At 50.3% G+C, this 21,612-nt stretch overlaps 1 protein-coding gene across 1 annotated transcript; it reads right to left on the bottom strand.

The window, feature by feature from the left end:
- Positions 1 to 494: 494 nt before the first annotated feature.
- On the bottom strand, positions 495 to 3,525 carry FZD2 (frizzled class receptor 2). Its single transcript, XM_068264588.1, has one exon. The coding sequence runs from the start codon at positions 3,126 to 3,128 to the stop codon at positions 1,464 to 1,466; it is 1,665 nt and encodes a 554-aa protein (XP_068120689.1). The 5' UTR covers positions 3,129 to 3,525; the 3' UTR covers positions 495 to 1,463.
- Positions 3,526 to 21,612: the final 18,087 nt, after the last annotated feature.

The raw sequence follows: 21,612 nt of genomic DNA, 5'->3' as shown, positions 1-21,612 counted from the left end.
GATAAAGTGTTAGTGAATTAAGGTCTATGGCCTCAAATCACTAAGATCATGCTGGAGATAATAAGGCAAGAGAAAACTTACCTCCACATAAGAGAGAGTTATCTTATCTCTTCATTCCTTAAGTTACCTCTCCTGTAGTTAAGTTACCTCTCCTGTAGTTATTTTCACACGCAGTTAATAAACAGCCTGTCTTTAACTCTGGAGTTATTTTAAGGATTAAAGAGTTAACTTAAAGACAGAAGAGTTAACTTTAGGCTTGCCTGAGGTAAAATGTTTCCTGAATACTACAGGCCTTATCACCATGGTAACAACTCTAGAAGAGTTATTAAAGACAGGAGATAAGCTTAGTGAATCGAGGCCCATATGTCTATGATTTTTACTCATCAGAGGTAATACACAACACCCAAGTATGTTCAATCAATCATCTAGCTGAACTTTCTGTCTTTCTAGAAATTGGTCATTGACGACTCTATAAATGATATATTTCCACTAGATGTTTTTCTAACTTGTTTTTAATACAGCCTTTGAGCCCAAAAACTTACATTGGAACAAAGGGAAAGCACCAAATAATTTCTTGGTTGTTCGTAACAAAAATATTTTTTTTTTTTTAATTTTTGTAAATCTGAAAGTTAAGAAAAAAAAAATTCAAAATATATTTAAAAACAAAATCAATACGTATGCAGATTGAGAACATGATGGTATAAGAAAGCCCCTTGATTAAATAAAACGTCTGCAGGGTATTTTTTTTCAGTACATAAAAGGGTAACATCCTTCTCCCTGTAATTCCCACATCTGAAGATTGGCAAGTGTCAAATCTGTACCGTGATCTCGTAGAGAGAGTACCACTGTCCAACCAACTCCTGTTATCTCCACTTTTATCTATCCTTTATTAATCATGCATTTCATAAAAAATGTGGGCTTGCTATAAAACTCAAGCTCAGAAGAACGAGGGGTTCAAAAGCACAATACAACCCAGTTCCACCCTCCTCCAAATACAGTTATACCAGTCTGACAGACAACATAGCAGCAGTGGAACCATCTGTCAAGATACCGAGATTCCAACTCACACTCCCAGAATCTGCCAAATTTTTTTGACGCCAATACATAATCCATTGTCCATGGGGTGAAAAAAAAAAGTATATATCGTTTCCAGGGGCAGCCAGAACAAACAGGCTGTTTTCTTTTTCAGACATACAGTTAAGTCAAGCTGTTGCAGAAGATAGGGCAGGGTCTCTTCCCCCCCATGTAGTTATCCCATTTCTCTGGGTCTTTAGCCACCATGTTTTAAATAGAAATATATAATTTACAAAAATTCTATATACAGTTTTAATTACAACTCCAGAGAGATGTGCCTGAATGTATAGTATGTAGATCTACACAGAGAGCAAAGAGTGACCGGGAACTGGAGGAGAACAACTGTAGTCCCAGGTGGTGAATGGGATCCACCAAGAAGAGTTCAGTCCTCACACAGTGGTCTCTCCGTGTTTGCTGTTGGTAAGCCGGGTGTAAAACTTTCTCCAGGAATGAAGAGTTTTGCCTGACCAGATCCAGAACCCAGAAGTGATGCCAACAATGAGGGTCATGAGATACTTGATCATGTAGACAGTAAAGTCTGGAGTCATGCGTGGGGTGTACTGCAGTGGGCAAGGGATGGCTAAGCTTTTGCAATTCTGGCTCACCCAGCTACGTTCCCAGTGTTCTCTGAAGGCCTGCTCATAGAAGTAGCAAGCGATAACAATGGTGGCAGGCACAGTGTACAGGACACTGAAGACTCCAATACGCACCATCAGCCGTTCCAACTTCTCCGTTTTTGTACCGTCATGTTTCATGATGGTCCTTATTCTGAAGAGTGACACAAACCCAGCAAGGAGAAAGGAGGTTCCGATGAAGAGGTACACAAAGAGAGGCGCCAACACAAAACCTCTTAGTGGATCAATGTTATTTAGTCCTACAAAGCAAACTCCGCTGAGTAAGTCTCCATCAATCTGCCCCATGGCCAGAATGGTAATGGTCTTCACAGCAGGCACTGCCCATGCTGCCAAATGGAAGTACTGGGAATTTGCTTCAATGGCTTCATGGCCCCACTTCATTCCTGCTGCCAGGAACCAGGTCAAAGAGAGAATGACCCACCAGATGGAGCTGGCCATGCTGAAGAAGTAAAGCATCATAAACAAGATGGTGCACCCTTCTTTTTTGGTCCCCTGCACAACAGTTTTGTAGCCATCTTCAGAGAAGCCTTCATTACAAACAACTTTATCTCCAAGCACAAATCCAGCGATGTAGGCCACAGAGACCATAGTATAACATCCAGAGAGAAATATAATGGGCCTTTCAGGATAACGGAACCTTTGCATATCTACCAAGTAGGTTGTAACTGTGAAGAAGGTTGAAGCACAGCAGAGTACAGACCATATAAGAATCCAGACTCGAGCAAAGCGGATCTCCTCTTGACTGAAGAACATGAAGCCATCGTTTTTAGCAGGCTCACATGGAGCAGCACAGTCCTTTTCTCCTAGGAACCTGTAGTTCAGGTAAGAGGGTACCTTGAGCACTCGAGGACAGTGAAAAGCGTGGTCAGATGTGGCGTAGACGACTGGCCCCTGTGTACCATGCAGAGGGGGGCTAGTTGTGAGCAAGGTGGGACCCCCATCTTCCGAGTGGTTCTGTCCAACACATATTTGTTCAGCTCCATGACGAGGGAAGTTTTCACATCTTAGCCTCTCAGGCCACTGGAAGCCAAACTTGTTCATGAGGGCTTCGCAGCCATGTCTCGCACGTTCACAAATAGATCGACAAGGAGGTATGGCCTGTTCCAGAACCGTGCAAACCGGAGCATACATGGAGCACAAGAAGAACCGTAGCTCTGAAGAACACTGGACCTTCACTAGTGGGTAAAACTGGTGGACCTCTAAGCCAGCATCCTCCTGATTGGTGTGACCCAAGAGATTGGGCATGATGGTCTGGTTGTAGGCAATGTCTGTACACAGTGGGATAGAGATGGGCTGGCAGAATCCATGCTCAGGCACAGAGATACCCTTCTCTCCATGGAGCTGGGCAGTGGCCAGTGGGCACAGGACAAGCAAGGAGCCCAGGACTTGGAGAAGGGTGGAGATCTGCACACCCCTCATGGCTGAGGCTGGGTGATCGATCACAAGACCAGCAGGATCAGATGGAGGCGACCAGAGATCACAGGCTCTGCAGCTGGGGACGTTGCATGTGTTTGGAGCTTCGGTGAGAAAGTTGGAATAAAGTTTTGCAAAGTTTCTCCCGCTGGGTGCAGCGTGTCCCCCGGTACCTCTGCGGCGTCCTGTGTCACCTCCCCCGGACCAGCTCTGCAGCGACCACGTCCTCCTTACTTTCTCCAGCAGTGGGAAGAGTCCAGCTTATCCGATCTCCATACACTCCAAGCAGCAGCTCTGCCTCCTCCTCCGGTTCTGATTCGGATCACTTTCCCTTTGTGCTCCGCTTCCCCAACTCACTTCTGAACAATCCGTTTCAAGGCGCCCTCTGTCCCGGGACCGGATCCTTCCCTCCAGCCAAAACTCAGGGCCGCCTTGAAACCGCCTCCTCCCCCCTTCTCGGCTCCCAAATCCCTTCCCAAAAAATCCCCCTTCGCCAATCAGAGGGCGGCTGCGAGTCTAGAGGGGGGGGGGGGGGACCCTCTGGATAATCATTCAGCTGCATGACTGTAGTAGGATCAGAGTCTGCGACCCCAGAGACCCCCATCCATAAAGTTCCTGCAACCCCAGGATCCCATTACTGCAAAGCACACAGCAATCTCTAGCTGTACAAACTAACTACAGCAATCTCTATACACACTAACTACAGCAATCTCCAGCCACACAAACTAACTACAGCAATCTCTACCTATACAAACTAACTACAGCAATCTCTAGCTATACAAACTAACTACAGCAATCTCTAGCTGTACAAACTAACTACAGCAATCTCTATACACACTAACTACAGCAATCTCTAGCTGTACACACTAACTACAGCAATCTCTATACACACACACACTACAGCAATCTCTATACACACTAACTACAGCAATCTCTATACACACACACTACAGCAATCTCTATACACACTAACTACAGCAATCTCTATACACACACACTACAGCAATCTCTATACACACTAACTACAGCAATCTCTATACACACTAACTACAGCAATCTCTATACACACTAACTACAGCAATCTCCAGCCACACAAACTAACTACAGCAATCTCTACCTATACAAACTAACTACAGCAATCTCTACCTATACAAACTAACTACAGCAATCTCTAGCTATACAAACTAACTACAGCAATCTCTAGCTATACAAACTAACTACAGCAATCTCTAGCTGTACAAACTAACTACAGCAATCTCTATACACACTAACTACAGCAATCTCTAGCTGTACACACTAACTACAGCAATCTCTATACACACACACACTACAGCAATCTCTATACACACTAACTACAGCAATCTCTATACACACACACTACAGCAATCTCTATACACACTAACTACAGCAATCTCTATACACACATACTACAGCAATCTCTATACACACTAACTACAGCAATCTCTATACACACTAACTACAGCAATCTCTATACACACTAAACTACAGCAATCTCTATACACACTAACTACAGCAATCTCTATACACACTAACTACAGCAATCTCTAGCTGTACAAACTAACTACAGCAATCTCTAGCTGTACAAACTAACTACAGCAATCTCCAGCCACACAAACTAACTACAGCAATCTCTAGCTATACACAGGGGCGTATCTGGGTAATATAGCGCCTATGGCAAAAACTGAAATTGCGCCCCATATCTATTTGTACCCCATGTCTATACTGGAGGTGTCCCTACAGCATGGATATCTAGAGGTGTCCACCCCAGAAGAGGTAGCCCGAGGTACCCCCAGTATATGTAGTGAGAATTAGCCTCCCCGGTATTATTAATCAGAGGTATACCCCAGCATAGGTCACCAGAGTTAGCCACCCAGTATAAGAAGCCAGAGGTCGCCCCCAGTATAGGTAGCCAGAAGTAGCCCTCCCATTATAGGTATTGAACCAGTTTAGGGTGCCCTCCAAACATAGGTAATTAGACAAGTTCTTCCTCCCTGTATAAGTAGCCCCTCCCCCAGTATAGGTTGCTAGAGTTAGCCCCCCCAAGTATAACTAACGAGCAGTATCCCTCAGTATGGTGGTGGAGCACAAGCCAGGAGGGTGCAGACATAGTGCCCCATGGTGCTGTGGCGCCTATGGCATGAGCCAATCCTGCACCCCTCTAGATACGCATCTGGCTATACAAACTAACTTCAGCAATCTCCAGCTACACAAACTAAACTACAGCAATTGTGCTGTAAAGTGTACTATAATGGTCTATTTGAAACGATTACACCATCAGCCACCCATTGCTATAGTATGTAAGATGGATATTACCTTATTCATTCCCAACTTTTGCTAGCATTTTGCTCAGGCGATTTTTGGCGATTAATGTGAAAAAATCACCATTCGCGCTTGCTGATTTTTTCGCGATTGCGTTTAGCGCTTCTATAGCACTAAACGCTAACGCCTGAAAATGGTGCAGGCTACAAGTCTGCGTTTGGCGATTTGTGTTAATCACCGGCGAGTAACGCAAATCGCCCAAGTGAGAACTAGCGATGCACTAGCGTTTTAAAAGGCGCTAGCACTTGAGCGTTTTGCCGGAATCGCCGGTAAAACGCTCAAGTGTGAATGGGGCCTCAGGCCTCGTGTCCGTCGCGGTGGTTTTTTTTCCGCCTTTTTTTAATGCTTTCCTGTGCGTTCGCTCATTTTTGTGGGCGTTTTTGCAGAGTGCTTCCGTCTTTTAAACCTGGAAAAAAATCCAGAAACAATAAATACTATGTATTTTTTTTTAAACGCTCACACAATCGCTTGCCAAAGCGATTTTGTGATCATTTTGCGTTTTTCCTATACCTTCCATTGAGGCAAATCGCCTCAAAAATGGCCCAAGCACCGCTTTTCATGCGGATCGCAAACGAACCGCTCTGATAGGAACTCTCTCATAGAGAATCATTGCACAAGCGCTTTCAGGGCGATTTTGAAAATCGCCCGCGCTTAAAATTTTACAAAAACGGACATAATGTGAACAAGGCCTTCGCTGGCAACTGCCCTCATTTTCTTACAGGCATGACCCTGGTTCTTCTCACACCTAGTATTCTTGTTCACTAATTCTGCATTTATATTACTGTAGAATGGCAGATATACTCACCTAAAACAATCGCTAACAAGTATTCTGCCCACCCACAATGCTAAGCAGACCTGCAAGTGAGTAAATGAGACAGAATAGCTGAACCCTTTCCCTTTTCTCCATTGGGAAGGATTAGGCTGGATTCACACTGCGGTCATTAACCACCTTAGCGGTATGGACGAGCTCAGCTCGTCCATTACCGCCAGAGGGTGCCGCTCAGGCCCTGCTGGGCCGATTTTGATCAAATAAAGAGCAGCACACGCAGCCGGCACTTTGCCAGCCACGTGTGCTGCCCGATCGCCACCGCTCTGCGGCGATCCGCCGCGAGCAGCGGCGAAAGAGGGTCCCCCCAGCCGCCTGAGCCCTGCGCAGCCGGAACAAATAGTTCCGGCCAGCGCTAAGGGCTGGATCGGAGGCGGCAGACGTCGGCTGACGTCCATGACGTCACTCCGCTCGTCGCCATGGCGACGAAGTAAACAAAACACGGAAGGCCGCTCATTGCGGCCTTCCGTGTTACTTTTGGCCGCCGGAGGCGATCAGAAGAACGCCTCCGGAGCGCCATCTAGTGGGCTTTCATGCAGCCAACTTTCAGTTGGCTGCATGAAATAGTTTTTTTTTTTATTTAAAAAAAACCCTCATGCAGCTGCCCTGGCGATCTTAATAGAACGCCAGGGTGGTTAAGAACTGCAATGGAGACTGGACATATAACATAATTCAAAGCCTGCATGCAGAGAGTGATGCTACGTACACACATGCGACAACGATCGTTCGTTGAGAACGACGAACGAACTTTTAATTGATGAAAGAACGACCTGAGTAAAGTTAGTTTTAAAATGTGTGTAACGATCTGATCGTTAGAACGAACGTTACATCACAGAAAGCAACTATTGCGCCTGCGCATAAAAATGAGAAGTTTCACAGAGAAATAGTGAAATGCGCATGTCAAGCCTAGTACAAACGACCGTTTCCAACGATGTGCCACTTTTGCAAACGATCGTCGTTGGAAAAAATCCGCCGAGACAGAACTTTCTTTTGTAGCGATTTGGCTCGTTCGTCGTTTGCCTTAATAGTCGGTGGTTCGTTTTTTGTAACGATCGTCGTTGGTAAAGATCAGGGAACGATCGTTACAAACGACTATAGTCGCATGTGTGTACGCACCTTTAGGCCACGTCCACAGTTGTGCATTGCGATGAGCATTGCGTAAAATGAGTTGTGGCATCATAGAGAAGTGCGTTACCGCTAAACGCGCACGTTTCCGGTACATACTTTTCATTGACTATATGCAGTGCCACTGTACCAGTACACTGAACGTGGCCTTGGAATAACGTGGTGTGTTACGACGCAAAGATGTCAACAGCCCCATAGAATTGTATGGGCAGTGAGTTGACATGCAAAATTATTCTGCAGCGTAGCTGATGCAGTGTGAATGGACTTTTAAAGGATTTCTGTCACGAAAATCTTAAAATACATGTAAACATAGACAAATAAGAAGTATGTTTCTTCCAGAGTAAAATGAGCCATAAATTACTTTTCTCCTATGTTGCTGTCACTTACAGTAGGGAGTAGAAATCTGACATTACTGATAGATTTTGGATTAGCCCATCTTCTCGTAGGGGGTTCTCAGGGTTTTAAAAGCACTTAGTGAATGGCAGTTGCTCTGTCCAACTGCCAAAGAAGTGAGCAGGGAGGCTGACCAGCATCATTGTATAAAACTTTTTCAAGTAATGTCTTTATTAAGAATAAAGGCCATGCTGAGAATCCCATATGGAGAGATGGACTTACCCAAAACCTGTGGATAATGTCAGATTTCTACTACCTACTGTAATTGACAGCAACGTAGGAGAAAAGTAATTTATGGCTCATTTTACTCTGGAAGAAATGTACTTTTTATTTGTATGCGTTTTTAAATTTTAAGATTTTCGCGACAGTTCCTCTTTAAGGCCCCATTTACATTTAATCAGTTGCTCTCAGTTATAACTGAAAGGACAACTGCTTTTCAAAGTAATGCCCATGTTTCCCAATGGCTCAGTTCACACTATATGCGTTTTAACTGAAAATTTTTTCATAATGCTCTGCTGTGGAGAAGGGAAAAAAAAAAAACGTGTACCAACTGATTGTAAATGAAGCCTCAGGGTCCTTTTACACTATATCAGTTGCTGTCAGTTGTAACTGAAAGGACAACTGATGTGCAATCCAGTGTCCATGCTTCCGTATGGTCTCTGTATCAGTAGGGAAAGTACAGCGGCAGTGGTGGAGTTCTGCTAAGATTTGTATTGGTAGGGCAGCACAATAGCAGCAATGGAGATCCACTACTGTGTAGTAATGGTGAAAGCAGAAAAACCACCAGTGACCGCCTACCTGAGGCGGGAATAGCATTGATGAAGAAAAATGCATAAAAACGCAACATATGGCAAGTGTAAAAGTGCCCTAAGTGGCTGTTTGGTTATACTCTCAAGGCAATGAATCAGGAAACTGGCACAGAACGTTGCGCTGCATACAGTCAATGTAAATATGCTTTACTATCGCTGTTAATGTGCGTGGTTTGCGGTGACCCCCTCCATGCCGCATGCGTTATACTGCAACACTCACTGTACTGTGAACGCCGCCGCAAAGTGATGCATTACTATGTGCTTAGCGTGCCATTTCTGCATTTCCTGCGTTTGTGTCGCAGTGTGAAGCGGGCATCAATGTGCGGGCATAAATCGGTCCCAGATGATATCGCTGGACAGCTATTGTTTAGAAAACACTGAGTGTTCCTCAAACTTTTCCATTTCAAGTTTTATTTACAGCAGCAGATTGTGAGATTGTTAGCGAGAGCTTTGAGAAGGTTTTCTGCCAAAAAACCTGAGCGAAATTGTGTCTTTTCCCTCCAGTCTTGTCTAATGGAAAAATCACCACTTTGGGAGAAATTTGATCTGTACTATTTAATTCCACTATGATTTTACTTTGTAGTACTGAAGAGCCAAATCATCTGTTTTTCTCAGGACAATATGGGGAAGAAGTGAAATATATTTCCAATGGTTGTGTCCATTGGTGACTTCCTCTTACCTCTTGTGGTTTCACGTATTACAGGAAGAGAGGAGAATCTCCCCAATGGTGGGAAAGACAGCTATAAAAGCCTGATGTGGCCTCCAATAGTGGCAAAGACAGCTATAAAAGCCTGACGTGGCCTCCAATAGTGGCAAAGACAGCTATAAAAGCCTGACGTGGCCTCCAATAGTGGCAAAGACAGCTATAAAAGCCTGAGGTGGGCTCCAATGGTGGCAAATACAGCTATAAAAGCCTGACGTGGCCTCCAATAGTGGCAAAGACAGCTATAAAAGCCTGACGTGGCCTCCAACAGTGGCAAAGACAGCTATAAAAGCCTGACGTGGGCTCCAATGGTGGCAAATAGAGCTATAAAAGCCTGACGTGGCCTCCAATAGTGGCAAAGACAGCTATAAAAGTCTGACATGGCCTCCATTGGTGGCAAAAGACAGCTATAAAAGCCTGATGTGGCCTCCAATGGTGGCAAAGACAGCTTTAAAAGCCTGATGTGGCCTCCAATGTTGGCAAAGATAGCTATAAAAGCCTGACGTGGCCTCCAATAGTGGCAAAGACAGCTATAAAAGCCTGAGGTGGCCTCCAATGGTGGCAAAGACAGCTTTAAAAGCCTGGTGTGGCCTCCAATGGTGGCAAAGATAGCTATAAAAGCCTGACGTGGCCTCCAATGGTGGCAAAGACAGCTATAAAAGCCTGATGTGGCCTCCAATGGTAGAAAAGACAGCTATAAAAGTCTGACATGGCCTCCATTGGTGGCAAAAGACAGCTATAAAAGCCTGATGTGGCCTCCAATGGTGGCAAAGACAGCTTTAAAAGCCTGATGTGGCCTCCAATGTTGGCAAAGACAGCTATAAAAGCCTGACGTGGCCTCCAATAGTGGCAAAGACAGCTATAAAAGCCTGAGGTGGCCTCCAATGGTGGCAAAGACAGCTTTAAAAGCCTGGTGTGGCCTCCAATGGTGGCAAAGATAGCTATAAAAGCCTGACGTGGTCTCCAATGGTGGCAAAGACAGCTATAAAAGCCTGGCGTGGTCTCCAATGGCTATAAAATCCTGACGTGTTTCAAAATTTCTCCAGTATTTTTAAAACTCAAAAACATAGCAGGCTATATACTATTAATGATACTAGTGTTCACAGGGCCTGGACAAGGTTCTTCAGCACCAGAGATTCCAAAGTGCGCCCCCCCCCCCCCCCCCTTCCTACTGCCAGTAATTTGGGTGCCTAAAATTTGTATCAGTGGGGAACGCACAATGATGGTGGTGGAGTTGTATTGGTGGGGCAGCACAATAGCAGCAATGGAGATCCACTACTCTGTAGTGACAGGGAAAGCAGAAATACCACCAGTGGAACTTGCCTACCTGAGGCGGGAATAGCATAGATGGTAGCGGCAGGGACACTGGTTAGTGGCGTCTGATAGCGGCAGTGTTAGGTGTGTGTGTAGGTAGGTTAGTGTTAGATAGACGTTGATGCAGGGATGCCGATATTCTACCATCGATAACAGGTGGCAGTTTAACTATAATCGCTATTTAACCGATATTTTACTATCAGCTACAACTCACGCCCTATTGAACATGTGGTGCTTTTATAGTAAACCTGATATGGGGGGGGGGAGGAGGTTGGGTAAGAAGAGGGGCGCACTAGTATGGTTGAGGTGAGCCCGTGAGAAAGTCCATAGAGAAATAGGGGAATTCTACTAATGTGATTGGGTGAACAGCACCCTGTCGAGCTGCTAGGTTGTAGTAATAATAAACTCACACTCTCACACTATTCGGCCAATTAGAATGCTTCAAGTTGCATAAGTTGCTGTGATTGGAAATCTGGAAACTATTGAAAATTGATGCGCTTTGTACTGTAGAAATTGATTCCTTCTTTTCAGAGAAGAATCAATCGTTTTGGAACATTGGGTGGAAATCTATAAGTGTATGGCCAGCTTTAAAGGATACCCGAAGTGACATGTGACATGATGAGATAGACATGTGTATGTACAGTGCCTAGCACACAAATAACTAGGCTGTGTTCCTTTTTTTCTTTCTCTGCCTGAAAGAGTTACATATCAGGTATGTAAGAGGCTGACTCAGTCCTGACTCAGACAGGAAGTGACTACAGTGTGACCCTCACTGATAAGAAATCCCCCTTTTTATCTCTTTCCTGCTCTCAGAAGCCATTTTCTGCTAGGAAAGTGTTTTATAGTTGGAATTTCTTATTAGTGAGGGTCACACTGTAGTTACTTCCTGTCTGAGTCAGGACTGAGTCAGCCACTTACATACCTGATATTTAACTCTTTCAGGCAGAGAAAGAAAAAAAGGAACACAGCATAGTTATTAGTGCGCTAGGCACTGTACATACCCATGTCTATCTCATCATGTCACATGTCACTTCAGGTATCCTTTAAACTAGTCGAGCTACATCTTTTTTTAGTCTGGATTTCTTTTCTATGGGTTCTTGTTCACATTTTTCATGTTTCTGTACCATTTACCCTTCTTTTGAGATTTTTGAAATGCTGCTTTGTGTGCATTACTAGTTATGGCACCAGCTGCTTGTCATCTCGTGTCTGTTTCCATTCAATTATTACAGGTTTTGTTTCTTTATCTCCAGGAGTACCATCCTCCTCCCATTCTTTAGTCCTGCCTTTGTGGTGGGTCCATCACTGACAAGGATATTCAGGAAGGAGCTTTGGTGAGTAGTTTTCAAGACTGTATTCCGAGAAGCGGATATCACAGAAGGGCTGCTTCTGGGCATAAGCGACGCGTACCTCATTAACTCCACTACCAGGGGTCAGCATCAGGGACGGATCTAGACCAAGTTGCCCCAAGTTGCGCCTGGGGCAAGGTCAGGTTTTGGCGCCTAAACTGCCATTCCCCATCCAAATTTTGCCGCCTTTTTAAGAATTCAACAAACTGCGCCTGTGGAAAGAGACCCGCTTGCCCCCCCCTAGATCCGTCCCTGGTCAGCATTGAAATATGGAGACCAAGTGTAATCCACCAGGCGCTCAGGGCAGATTACACTTGGTCTCACTCTAAGGCACTTGAACTTGACCTGATGAAGCGGTTTGTAGCCACGAAACGCTTTCTCTGATGTGCATAATAAAATTTGATACTTTATCTTGCATTCTTGAATATGACATCATTAAGGTAAGATCTCCTTACCTATTTACCAGATTATTAATACCTTGGGCACCTCCTACCCTCCCCCCCCCCCACCACTCCCCATATTGTTCACTCAGGTATGGGAGGAGTGTGTGGCCGAGCTACCACTCCCCCATATTGTTCACTCAGGTATGGGAGGAGTGTGTGGCCGAGCTGCCACTCCCCACATTGTCCACTCAGATATGGGAGGAGTGTGTGGCCGAGCTGCCACTCCCCATATTGTCCACTCAGATATGGGAGGAGTGTGTGGCCGAGCTGCCACTCCCCCATATTGTTCACTCAGGTATGGGAGGAGTGTGTGGCCGAGCTGCCACTCCCCACATTGTCCACTCAGATATGGGAGGAGTGTGTGGCTGAGCAGCCACTCCCCACATTGTCCACTCAGATATGGAAGGAGTGTGTGGCCGAGCTGCCACTCCCCATATTGTCCACTCAGATATGGGAGGAGTGTGTGGCCGAGCTACCACTCCCCCATATTGTTCACTCAGGTATGGGAGGAGTGTGTGGCCGAGCTGCCACTCCCCATATTGTCCACTCAGGTATGGGAGGAGTGTGTGGCCGAGCTGCCACTCCCCCATATTGTCCACTCAGATATGGGAGGAGTGTGTGGCCGAGCTGCCACTCCCCATATTGTTCACTCAGGTATGGGAGGAGTGTGTGGCCGAGCTGCCACTCCCCATATTGTCCACTCAGATATGGGAGGAGTGTGTGGCCGAGCTGCCACTCCCCACATTGTCCACTCAGGTATGGAAGGAGGGTGTGGCCGAGCTGCCACTCACCATATTGTCCACTCAGGTATGGGAGGAGTGTGTGGCCGAGCTGCCACTCCCCATATTGTCCACTCAGATATGGGAGGAGTGTGTGGCCGAGCTGCCACTCCCCATATTGTCCACTCAGGCATGGGAGGAGTGTGTGGCCGAGCTGCCACTCCCCATATTGTCCACTCAGGTATGGGAGGAGTGTGTGGCCGCGCTGCCACTCCCCATATTGCCCACTCAGATATGGGAGGAGTGTGTGGCCGCGCTGCCACTCCCCATATTGTCCACTCAGGTATGGGAGGAGTGTGTGGCCGAGCTGCCACTCCCCATATTATTCACTCAGGTATGGGAGGAGTGTGTGGCCGAGCTGCCACTCCCCCATATTGTTCACTCAGGTATGGGAGGAGTGTGTGGCCGAGCTGCCACTCCCCCATATTGTTCACTCAGATATGGGAGGAGTGTGGCCGAGCTGCCACTCCCCATATTGTCCACTCAGGTATGGGAGGAGTGTGTGGCCGAGCTGCCACTCCCCACATTGTCCACTCAGATATGGGAGGAGGGTGTGGCCGAGCTGCCACTCCCCATATTGTCCACTCAGATATGGGAGGAGTGTGTGGCCGAGCTGCCACTCCCCATATTGTCCACTCAGGTATGGGAGGAGTGTGTGGCCGAGCTGCCACTCCCCCATATTGTTCACTCAGGTATGGGAGGAGTGTGTGGCCGAGCTGCCACTCCCCATATTGTCCACTCAGATATGGGAGGAGTGTGTGGCCGAGCAGCCACTCCCCATATTGTCCACTCAGATATGGGAGGAGTGTGTGGCCGAGCAGCCACTCCCCACATTGTCCACTCAGATATGGAAGGAGTGTGTGGCCGAGCTGCCACTCCCCATATTTTCCACTCAGATATGGGAGGAGTGTGTGGCCGAGCTGCCACTCCCCCATATGGTTCACTCAGGTATGGGAGGAGTGTGTGGCCGAGCTGCCACTCCCCCATATTGTTCACTCAGGTATGGGAGGAGTGTGTGGCCGAGCTGCCACTCCCCCATATTGTTCACTCAGATATGGGAGGAGTGTGTGGCCGAGCTGCCACTCCCAATATTGTTCACTCAGGTATGGGAGGAGTGTGTGGCCGAGCTGCCACTCCCCATATTGTCCACTCAGATATGGGAGGAGTGTGTGGCCGAGCTGCCACTCCCCACATTGTCCACTCAGGTATGGGAGGAGTGTGTGGCCGAGCTGCCACTCCCCATATTGTCCACTCAGATATGGGAGGAGTGTGTGGCCGAGCTGCCACTCCCAATATTGTTCACTCAGATATGGAAGGAGGGTGTGGCCGAGCTGCCACTCACCATATTGTCCACTCAGGTATGGGAGGAGTGTGTGGCCGAGCTGCCACTCCCCATATTGTCCACTCAGATATGGGAGGAGTGTGTGGCCGAGCTGCCACTCCCAATATTGTTCACTCAGATATGGAAGGAGTGTGTGGCCGAGCTGCCACTCCCCATATTGTCCACTCAGGCATGGGAGGAGTGTGTGGCCGAGCTGCCACTCCCCATATTGCCCACTCAGATATGGGAGGAGTGTGTGGCCGAGCTGCCACTCCCCATATTGTCCACTCAGGTATGGGAGGAGTGTGTGGCCGAGCTGCCACTCCCCACATTGTCCACTCAGATATGGGAGGAGGGTGTGGCCGAGCTGCCACTCCCCATATTGTCCACTCAGGTATGGGAGGAGTGTGTGGCCGCGCTGCCACTCCCCATATTGCCCACTCAGATATGGGAGGAGTGTGTGGCCGCGCTGCCACTCCCCATATTGTCCACTCAGGTATGGGAGGAGTGTGTGGCCGAGCTGCCACTCCCCATATTATTCACTCAGGTATGGGAGGAGTGTGTGGCCGAGCTGCCACTCCCCCATATTGTTCACTCAGGTATGGGAGGAGTGTGTGGCCGAGCTGCCACTCCCCCATATTGTTCACTCAGATATGGGAGGAGTGTGTGGCCGAGCTGCCACTCCCCATATTGTCCACTCAGGTATGGGAGGAGTGTGTGGCCGAGCTGCCACTCCCCACATTGTCCACTCAGATATGGGAGGAGGGTGTGGCCGAGCTGCCACTCCCCATATTGTCCACTCAGATATGGGAGGAGTGTGTGGCCGAGCTGCCACTCCCCATATTGTCCACTCAGGTATGGGAGGAGTGTGTGGCCGAGCTGCCACTCCCCCATATTGTTCACTCAGGTATGGGAGGAGTGTGTGGCCGAGCTGCCACTCCCCATATTGTCCACTCAGATATGGGAGGAGTGTGTGGCCGAGCAGCCACTCCCCATATTGTCCACTCAGATATGGGAGGAGTGTGTGGCCGAGCAGCCACTCCCCACATTGTCCACTCAGATATGGAAGGAGTGTGTGGCCGAGCTGCCACTCCCCATATTGTCCACTCAGATATGGGAGGAGTGTGTGGCCGAGCTGCCACTCCCCCATATTGTTCACTCAGGTATGGGAGGAGTGTGTGGCCGAGCTGCCACTCCCCCATATTGTTCACTCAGATATGGGAGGAGTGTGTGGCCGAGCTGCCACTCCCAATATTGTTCACTCAGGTATGGGAGGAGTGTGTGGCCGAGCTGCCACTCCCCATATTGTCCACTCAGATATGGGAGGAGTGTGTGGCCGAGCTGCTACTCCCCACATTGTCCACTCAGGTATGGGAGGAGTGTGTGGCCGAGCTGCCACTCCCCATATTGTCCACTCAGATATGGGAGGAGTGTGTGGCCGAGCTGCCACTCCCAATATTGTTCACTCAGATATGGAAGGAGGGTGTGGCCGAGCTGCCACTCACCATATTGTCCACTCAGGTATGGGAGGAGTGTGTGGCCGAGCTGCCACTCCCCATATTGTCCACTCAGATATGGGAGGAGTGTGTGGCCGAGCTGCCACTCCCAATATTGTTCACTCAGATATGGAAGGAGGGTGTGGCCGAGCTGCCACTCACCATATTGTCCACTCAGGTATGGGAGGAGTGTGTGGCCGAGCTGCCACTCCCCATATTGTCCACTCAGATATGGGAGGAGTGTGTGGCCGAGCTGCCACTCCCCATATTGTCCACTCAGGTATGGGAGGAGTGTGTGGCCGCGCTGCCACTCCCCATATTGCCCACTCAGATATGGGAGGAGTGTGTGGCCGAGCTGCCACTCCCCCATATTGTTCACTCAGGTATGGGAGGAGTGTGTGGCCGAGCTGCCACTCCCCCATATTGTTCACTCAGATATGGGAGGAGTGTGTGGCCGAGCTGCCACTCCCCATATTGTCCACTCAGATATGGGAGGAGTGTGTGGCCGAGCTGCCACTCCCCCATATTGTTCACTCAGGTATGGGAGGAGTGTGTGGCCGAGCTGCCACTCCCCACATTGTCCACTCAGGTATGGGAGGAGTGTGTGGCCGAGCTGCCACTCCCCATATTGTCCACTCAGGTATGGGAGGAGTGTGTGGCCGAGCTGCCACTCCCCACATTGTCCACTCATATATGGGAGGAGGGTGTGGCCGAGCTGCCACTCCCCATATTGTCCACTCAGATATGGGAGGAGTGTGTGGCCGAGCTGCCACTCCCCATATTGTCCACTCAGGTATGGGAGGAGTGTGTGGCCGAGCTGCCACTCCCCATATTGTCCACTCAGATATGGGAGGAGTGTGTGGCCGAGCAGCCACTCCCCATATTGTCCACTCAGATATGGGAGGAGTGTGTGGCCGAGCAGCCACTCCCCACATTGTCCACTCAGATATGGAAGGAGTGTGTGGCCGAGCTGCCACTCCCCATATTGTCCACTCAGATATGGGAGGAGTGTGTGGCCGAGCTGCCACTCCCCATATTGTCCACTCAGATATGGGAGGAGTGTGTGGCCGAGCTGCCACTCCCCATATTGTCCACTCAGGTATGGGAGGAGTGTGTGGCCGAGCTGCCACTCCCCATATTGTCCACTCAGATATGGGAGGAGTGTGTGGCCGAGCAGCCACTCCCCATATTGTCCACTCAGATATGGGAGGAGTGTGTGGCCGAGCAGCCACTCCCCACATTGTCCACTCAGATATGGAAGGAGTGTGTGGCCGAGCTGCCACTCCCCATATTGTCCACTCAGATATGGGAGGAGTGTGTGGCCGAGCTGCCACTCCCCATATTGTCCACTCAGATATGGGAGGAGTGTGTGGCCGAGCTGTCACTCCCCCATATTGTTCACTCAGGTATGGGAGGAGTGTGTGGCCGAGCTGCCACTCCCCCATATTGTTCACTCAGGTATGGGAGGAGTGTGTGGCCGAGCTGCCACTCCCCCATATTGTTCACTCAGATATGGGAGGAGTGTGTGGCCGAGCTGCCACTCCCAATATTGTTCACTCAGGTATGGGAGGAGTGTGTGGCCGAGCTGCCACTCCCCATATTGTCCACTCAGATATGGGAGGAGGGTGTGGCCGAGCTGCCACTCACCATATTGTCCACTCAGGTATGGGAGGAGTGTGTGGCCGAGCTGCCACTCCCCATATTGTCCACTCAGATATGGGAGGAGTGTGTGGCCGAGCTGCCACTCCCAATATTGTTCACTCAGATATGGAAGGAGGGTGTGGCCGAGCTGCCACTCACCATATTGTCCACTCAGGTATGGGAGGAGTGTGTGGCCTAGCTGCCACTCCCCACATTGTCCACTCAGATATGGGAGGAGTGTGTGGCCGAGCTGCCACTCCCCATATTGTCCACTCAGGTATGGGAGGAGTGTGTGGCCGAGCTGCCACTCCCCATATTGTCCACTCAGATATGGGAGGAGTGTGTGGCCGAGCTGCCACTCCCCATATTGTCCACTCAGGTATGGGAGGAGTGTGTGGCCGCGCTGCCACTCCCCATATTGCCCACTCAGATATGGGAGGAGTGTGTGGCCGCGCTGCCACTCCCCATATTGCCCACTCAGATATGGGAGGAGTGTGTGGCCGAGCTGCCACTCCCCATATTGTCCACTCAGGTATGGGAGGAGTGTGTGGCCGCGCTGCCACTCCCCATATTGTCCACTCAGGTATGGGAGGAGTGTGTGGCCTAGCTGCCACTCCCCATATTATTCACTCAGGTATGGGAGGAGTGTGTGGCCGAGCTGCCACTCCCCCATATTGTTCACTCAGGTATGGGAGGAGTGTGTGGCTGAGCTGCCACTCCCCATATTGTCCACTCAGGTATGGGAGGAGTGTGTGGCCGAGCTGCCACTCCCCATATTGTCCACTCAGGTATGGACGGAGTGTGTGGCCGAGCTGCCACTCCCCATATTGTCCACTCAGATATGGGAGGAGTGTGTGGCCGAGCTGCCACTCCCCATATTGTCCACTCAGGTATGGGAGGAGTGTGTGGCCGAGCTGCCACTCCCCATATTGTCCACTCAGGTATGGGAGGAGTGTGTGGCCGAGCTGCCACTCCCCACATTGTCCACTCAGGTATGGGAGGAGTGTGTGGCCGAGCTGCCACTCCCCATATTGTCCACTCAGATATGGGAGGAGTGTGTGGCCGAGCTGCCACTCCCCACATTGTCCACTCAGGTATGGGAGGAGTGTGTGGCCGCGCTGCCACTCCCCATATTGTCCACTCAGATATGGGAGGAGTGTGTGGCCGAGCTGCCACTCCCCATATTGTCCACTCAGGTATGGGAGGAGTGTGTGGCCGAGCTGCCACTCCCCATATTGTCCACTCAGGTATGGAAGGAGTGTGTGGCCGAGCTGCCACTCCCCCATATTGTTCACTCAGGTATGGGAGGAGTGTGTGGCCGCGCTGCCACTCCCCATATTGTCCACTCAGGTATGGGAGGAGTGTGTGGCCGAGCTGCCACTCCCCCATATTGTTCACTCAGGTATGGGAGGAGTGTGTGGCCGAGCTGCCACTCCCCACATTGTCCACTCAGGTATGGGAGGAGTGTGTGGCCGAGCTGCCACTCCCCATATTGTCCACTCAGATATGGGAGGAGTGTGTGGCCTAGCTGCCACTCCCCATATTGTCCACTCAGATATGGGAGGAGGGTGTGGCCGAGCTGCCACTCACCATATTGTCCACTCAGGTATGGGAGGAGTGTGTGGCCGAGCTGCCACTCCCCATATTGTCCACTCAGATATGGGAGGAGTGTGTGGCCGAGCTGCCACTCCCAATATTGTTCACTCAGATATGGAAGGAGGGTGTGGCCGAGCTGCCACTCACCATATTGTCCACTCAGGTATGGGAGGAGTGTGTGGCCTAGCTGCCACTCCCCACATTGTCCACTCAGATATGGGAGGAGTGTGTGGCCGAGCTGCCACTCCCCATATTGTCCACTCAGGTATGGGAGGAGTGTGTGGCCGAGCTGCCACTCCCCATATTGTCCACTCAGATATGGGAGGAGTGTGTGGCCGAGCTGCCACTCCCCATATTGTCCACTCAGGTATGGGAGGAGTGTGTGGCCGCGCTGCCACTCCCCATATTGCCCACTCAGATATGGGAGGAGTGTGTGGCCGCGCTGCCACTCCCCATATTGCCCACTCAGATATGGGAGGAGTGTGTGGCCGAGCTGCCACTCCCCATATTGTCCACTCAGGTATGGGAGGAGTGTGTGGCCGCGCTGCCACTCCCCATATTGTCCACTCAGGTATGGGAGGAGTGTGTGGCCGAGCTGCCACTCCCCATATTGTCCACTCTGGTATGGGAGGAGTGTGTGGCCTAGCTGCCACTCCCCATATTATTCACTCAGGTATGGGAGGAGTGTGTGGCCGAGCTGCCACTCCCCCATATTGTTTACTCAGGTATGGGAGGAGTGTGTGGCTGAGCTGCCACTCCCCATATTGTCCACTCAGGTATGGGAGGAGTGTGTGGCCGAGCTGCCACTCCCCATATTGTCCACTCAGGTATGGACGGAGTGTGTGGCCGAGCTGCCACTCCCCATATTGTCCACTCAGATATGGGAGGAGTGTGTGGCCGAGCTGCCACTCCCCATATTGTCCACTCAGGTATGGGAGGAGTGTGTGGCCGAGCTGCCACTCCCCATATTGTCCACTCAGGTATGGGAGGAGTGTGTGGCCGAGCTGCCACTCCCCACATTGTCCACTCAGGTATGGGAGGAGTGTGTGGCCGAGCTGCCACTCCCCATATTGTCCACTCAGATATGGGAGGAGTGTGTGGCCGAGCTGCCACTCCCCACATTGTCCACTCAGGTATGGGAGGAGTGTGTGGCCGCGCTGCCACTCCCCATATTGTCCACTCAGATATGGGAGGAGTGTGTGGCCGAGCTGCCACTCCCCATATTGTCCACTCAGGTATGGGAGGAGTGTGTGGCCGAGCTGCCACTCCCCATATTGTCCACTCAGGTATGGAAGGAGTGTGTGGCCGAGCTGCCACTCCCCCATATTGTTCACTCAGGTATGGGAGGAGTGTGTGGCCGCGCTGCCACTCCCCATATTGTCCACTCAGGTATGGGAGGAGTGTGTGGCCGAGCTGCCACTCCCCCATATTGTTCACTCAGGTATGGGAGGAGTGTGTGGCCGAGCTGCCACTCCCCACATTGTCCACTCAGGTATGGGAGGAGTGTGTGGCCGAGCTGCCACTCCCCATATTGTCCACTCAGATATGGGAGGAGTGTGTGGCCGAGCTGCCACTCCCCACATTGTCCACTCAGGTATGGGAGGAGTGTGTGGCCGCGCTGCCACTCCCCATATTGCCCACTCAGATATGGGAGGAGTGTGTGGCCGAGCTGCCACTCCCCATATTGTCCACTCAGGTATGGGAGGAGTGTGTGGCCGAGCTGCCACTCCCCATATTGCCCACTCAGATATGGGAGGAGTGTGTGGCCGAGCTGCCACTCCCCATATTGTCCACTCAGGTATGGGAGGAGTGTGTGGCCGCGCTGCCACTCCCCATATTGCCCACTCAGATATGGGAGGAGGGTGTGGCCGAGCTGCCACTCCCCATATTGTCCACTCAGGTATGGGAGGAGTGTGTGGCCGAGCTGCCACTCCCCATATTGTCCACTCAGGTATGGGAGGAGTGTGTGGCCGCGCTGCCACTCCCCATATTGCCCACTCAGATATGGGAGGAGTGTGTGGCCGAGCTGCCACTCCCCATATTGTCCACTCAGGTATGGGAGGAGTGTGTGGCCGCGCTGCCACTCCCCATATTGCCCACTCAGATATGGGAGGAGGGTGTGGCCGAGCTGCCACTCCCCATATTGTCCACTCAGGTATGGGAGGAGTGTGTGGCCGAGCTGCCACTCCCCATATTGTCCACTCAGATATGGGAGGAGTGTGTGGCCGAGCTGCCACTCCCCACATTGTCCACTCAGATATGGAAAAAGGGTGTGTCCGAGCTGCCACTCCCCATATTGTCAACTCAGGATTTGGGAGAAGGGTGTGGCCGAGCTGCCAGTCATGGCTCACCTGCATT

The sequence above is a fragment of the Hyperolius riggenbachi genome, chromosome 12, assembly GCF_040937935.1.
Source record: "Hyperolius riggenbachi isolate aHypRig1 chromosome 12, aHypRig1.pri, whole genome shotgun sequence".
Lineage (NCBI taxonomy): Eukaryota > Metazoa > Chordata > Amphibia > Anura > Hyperoliidae > Hyperolius > Hyperolius riggenbachi.
The sequence above is the reverse complement of the archived record's forward strand: the minus strand, read 5'-3'. Positions and strand labels throughout refer to the sequence as shown.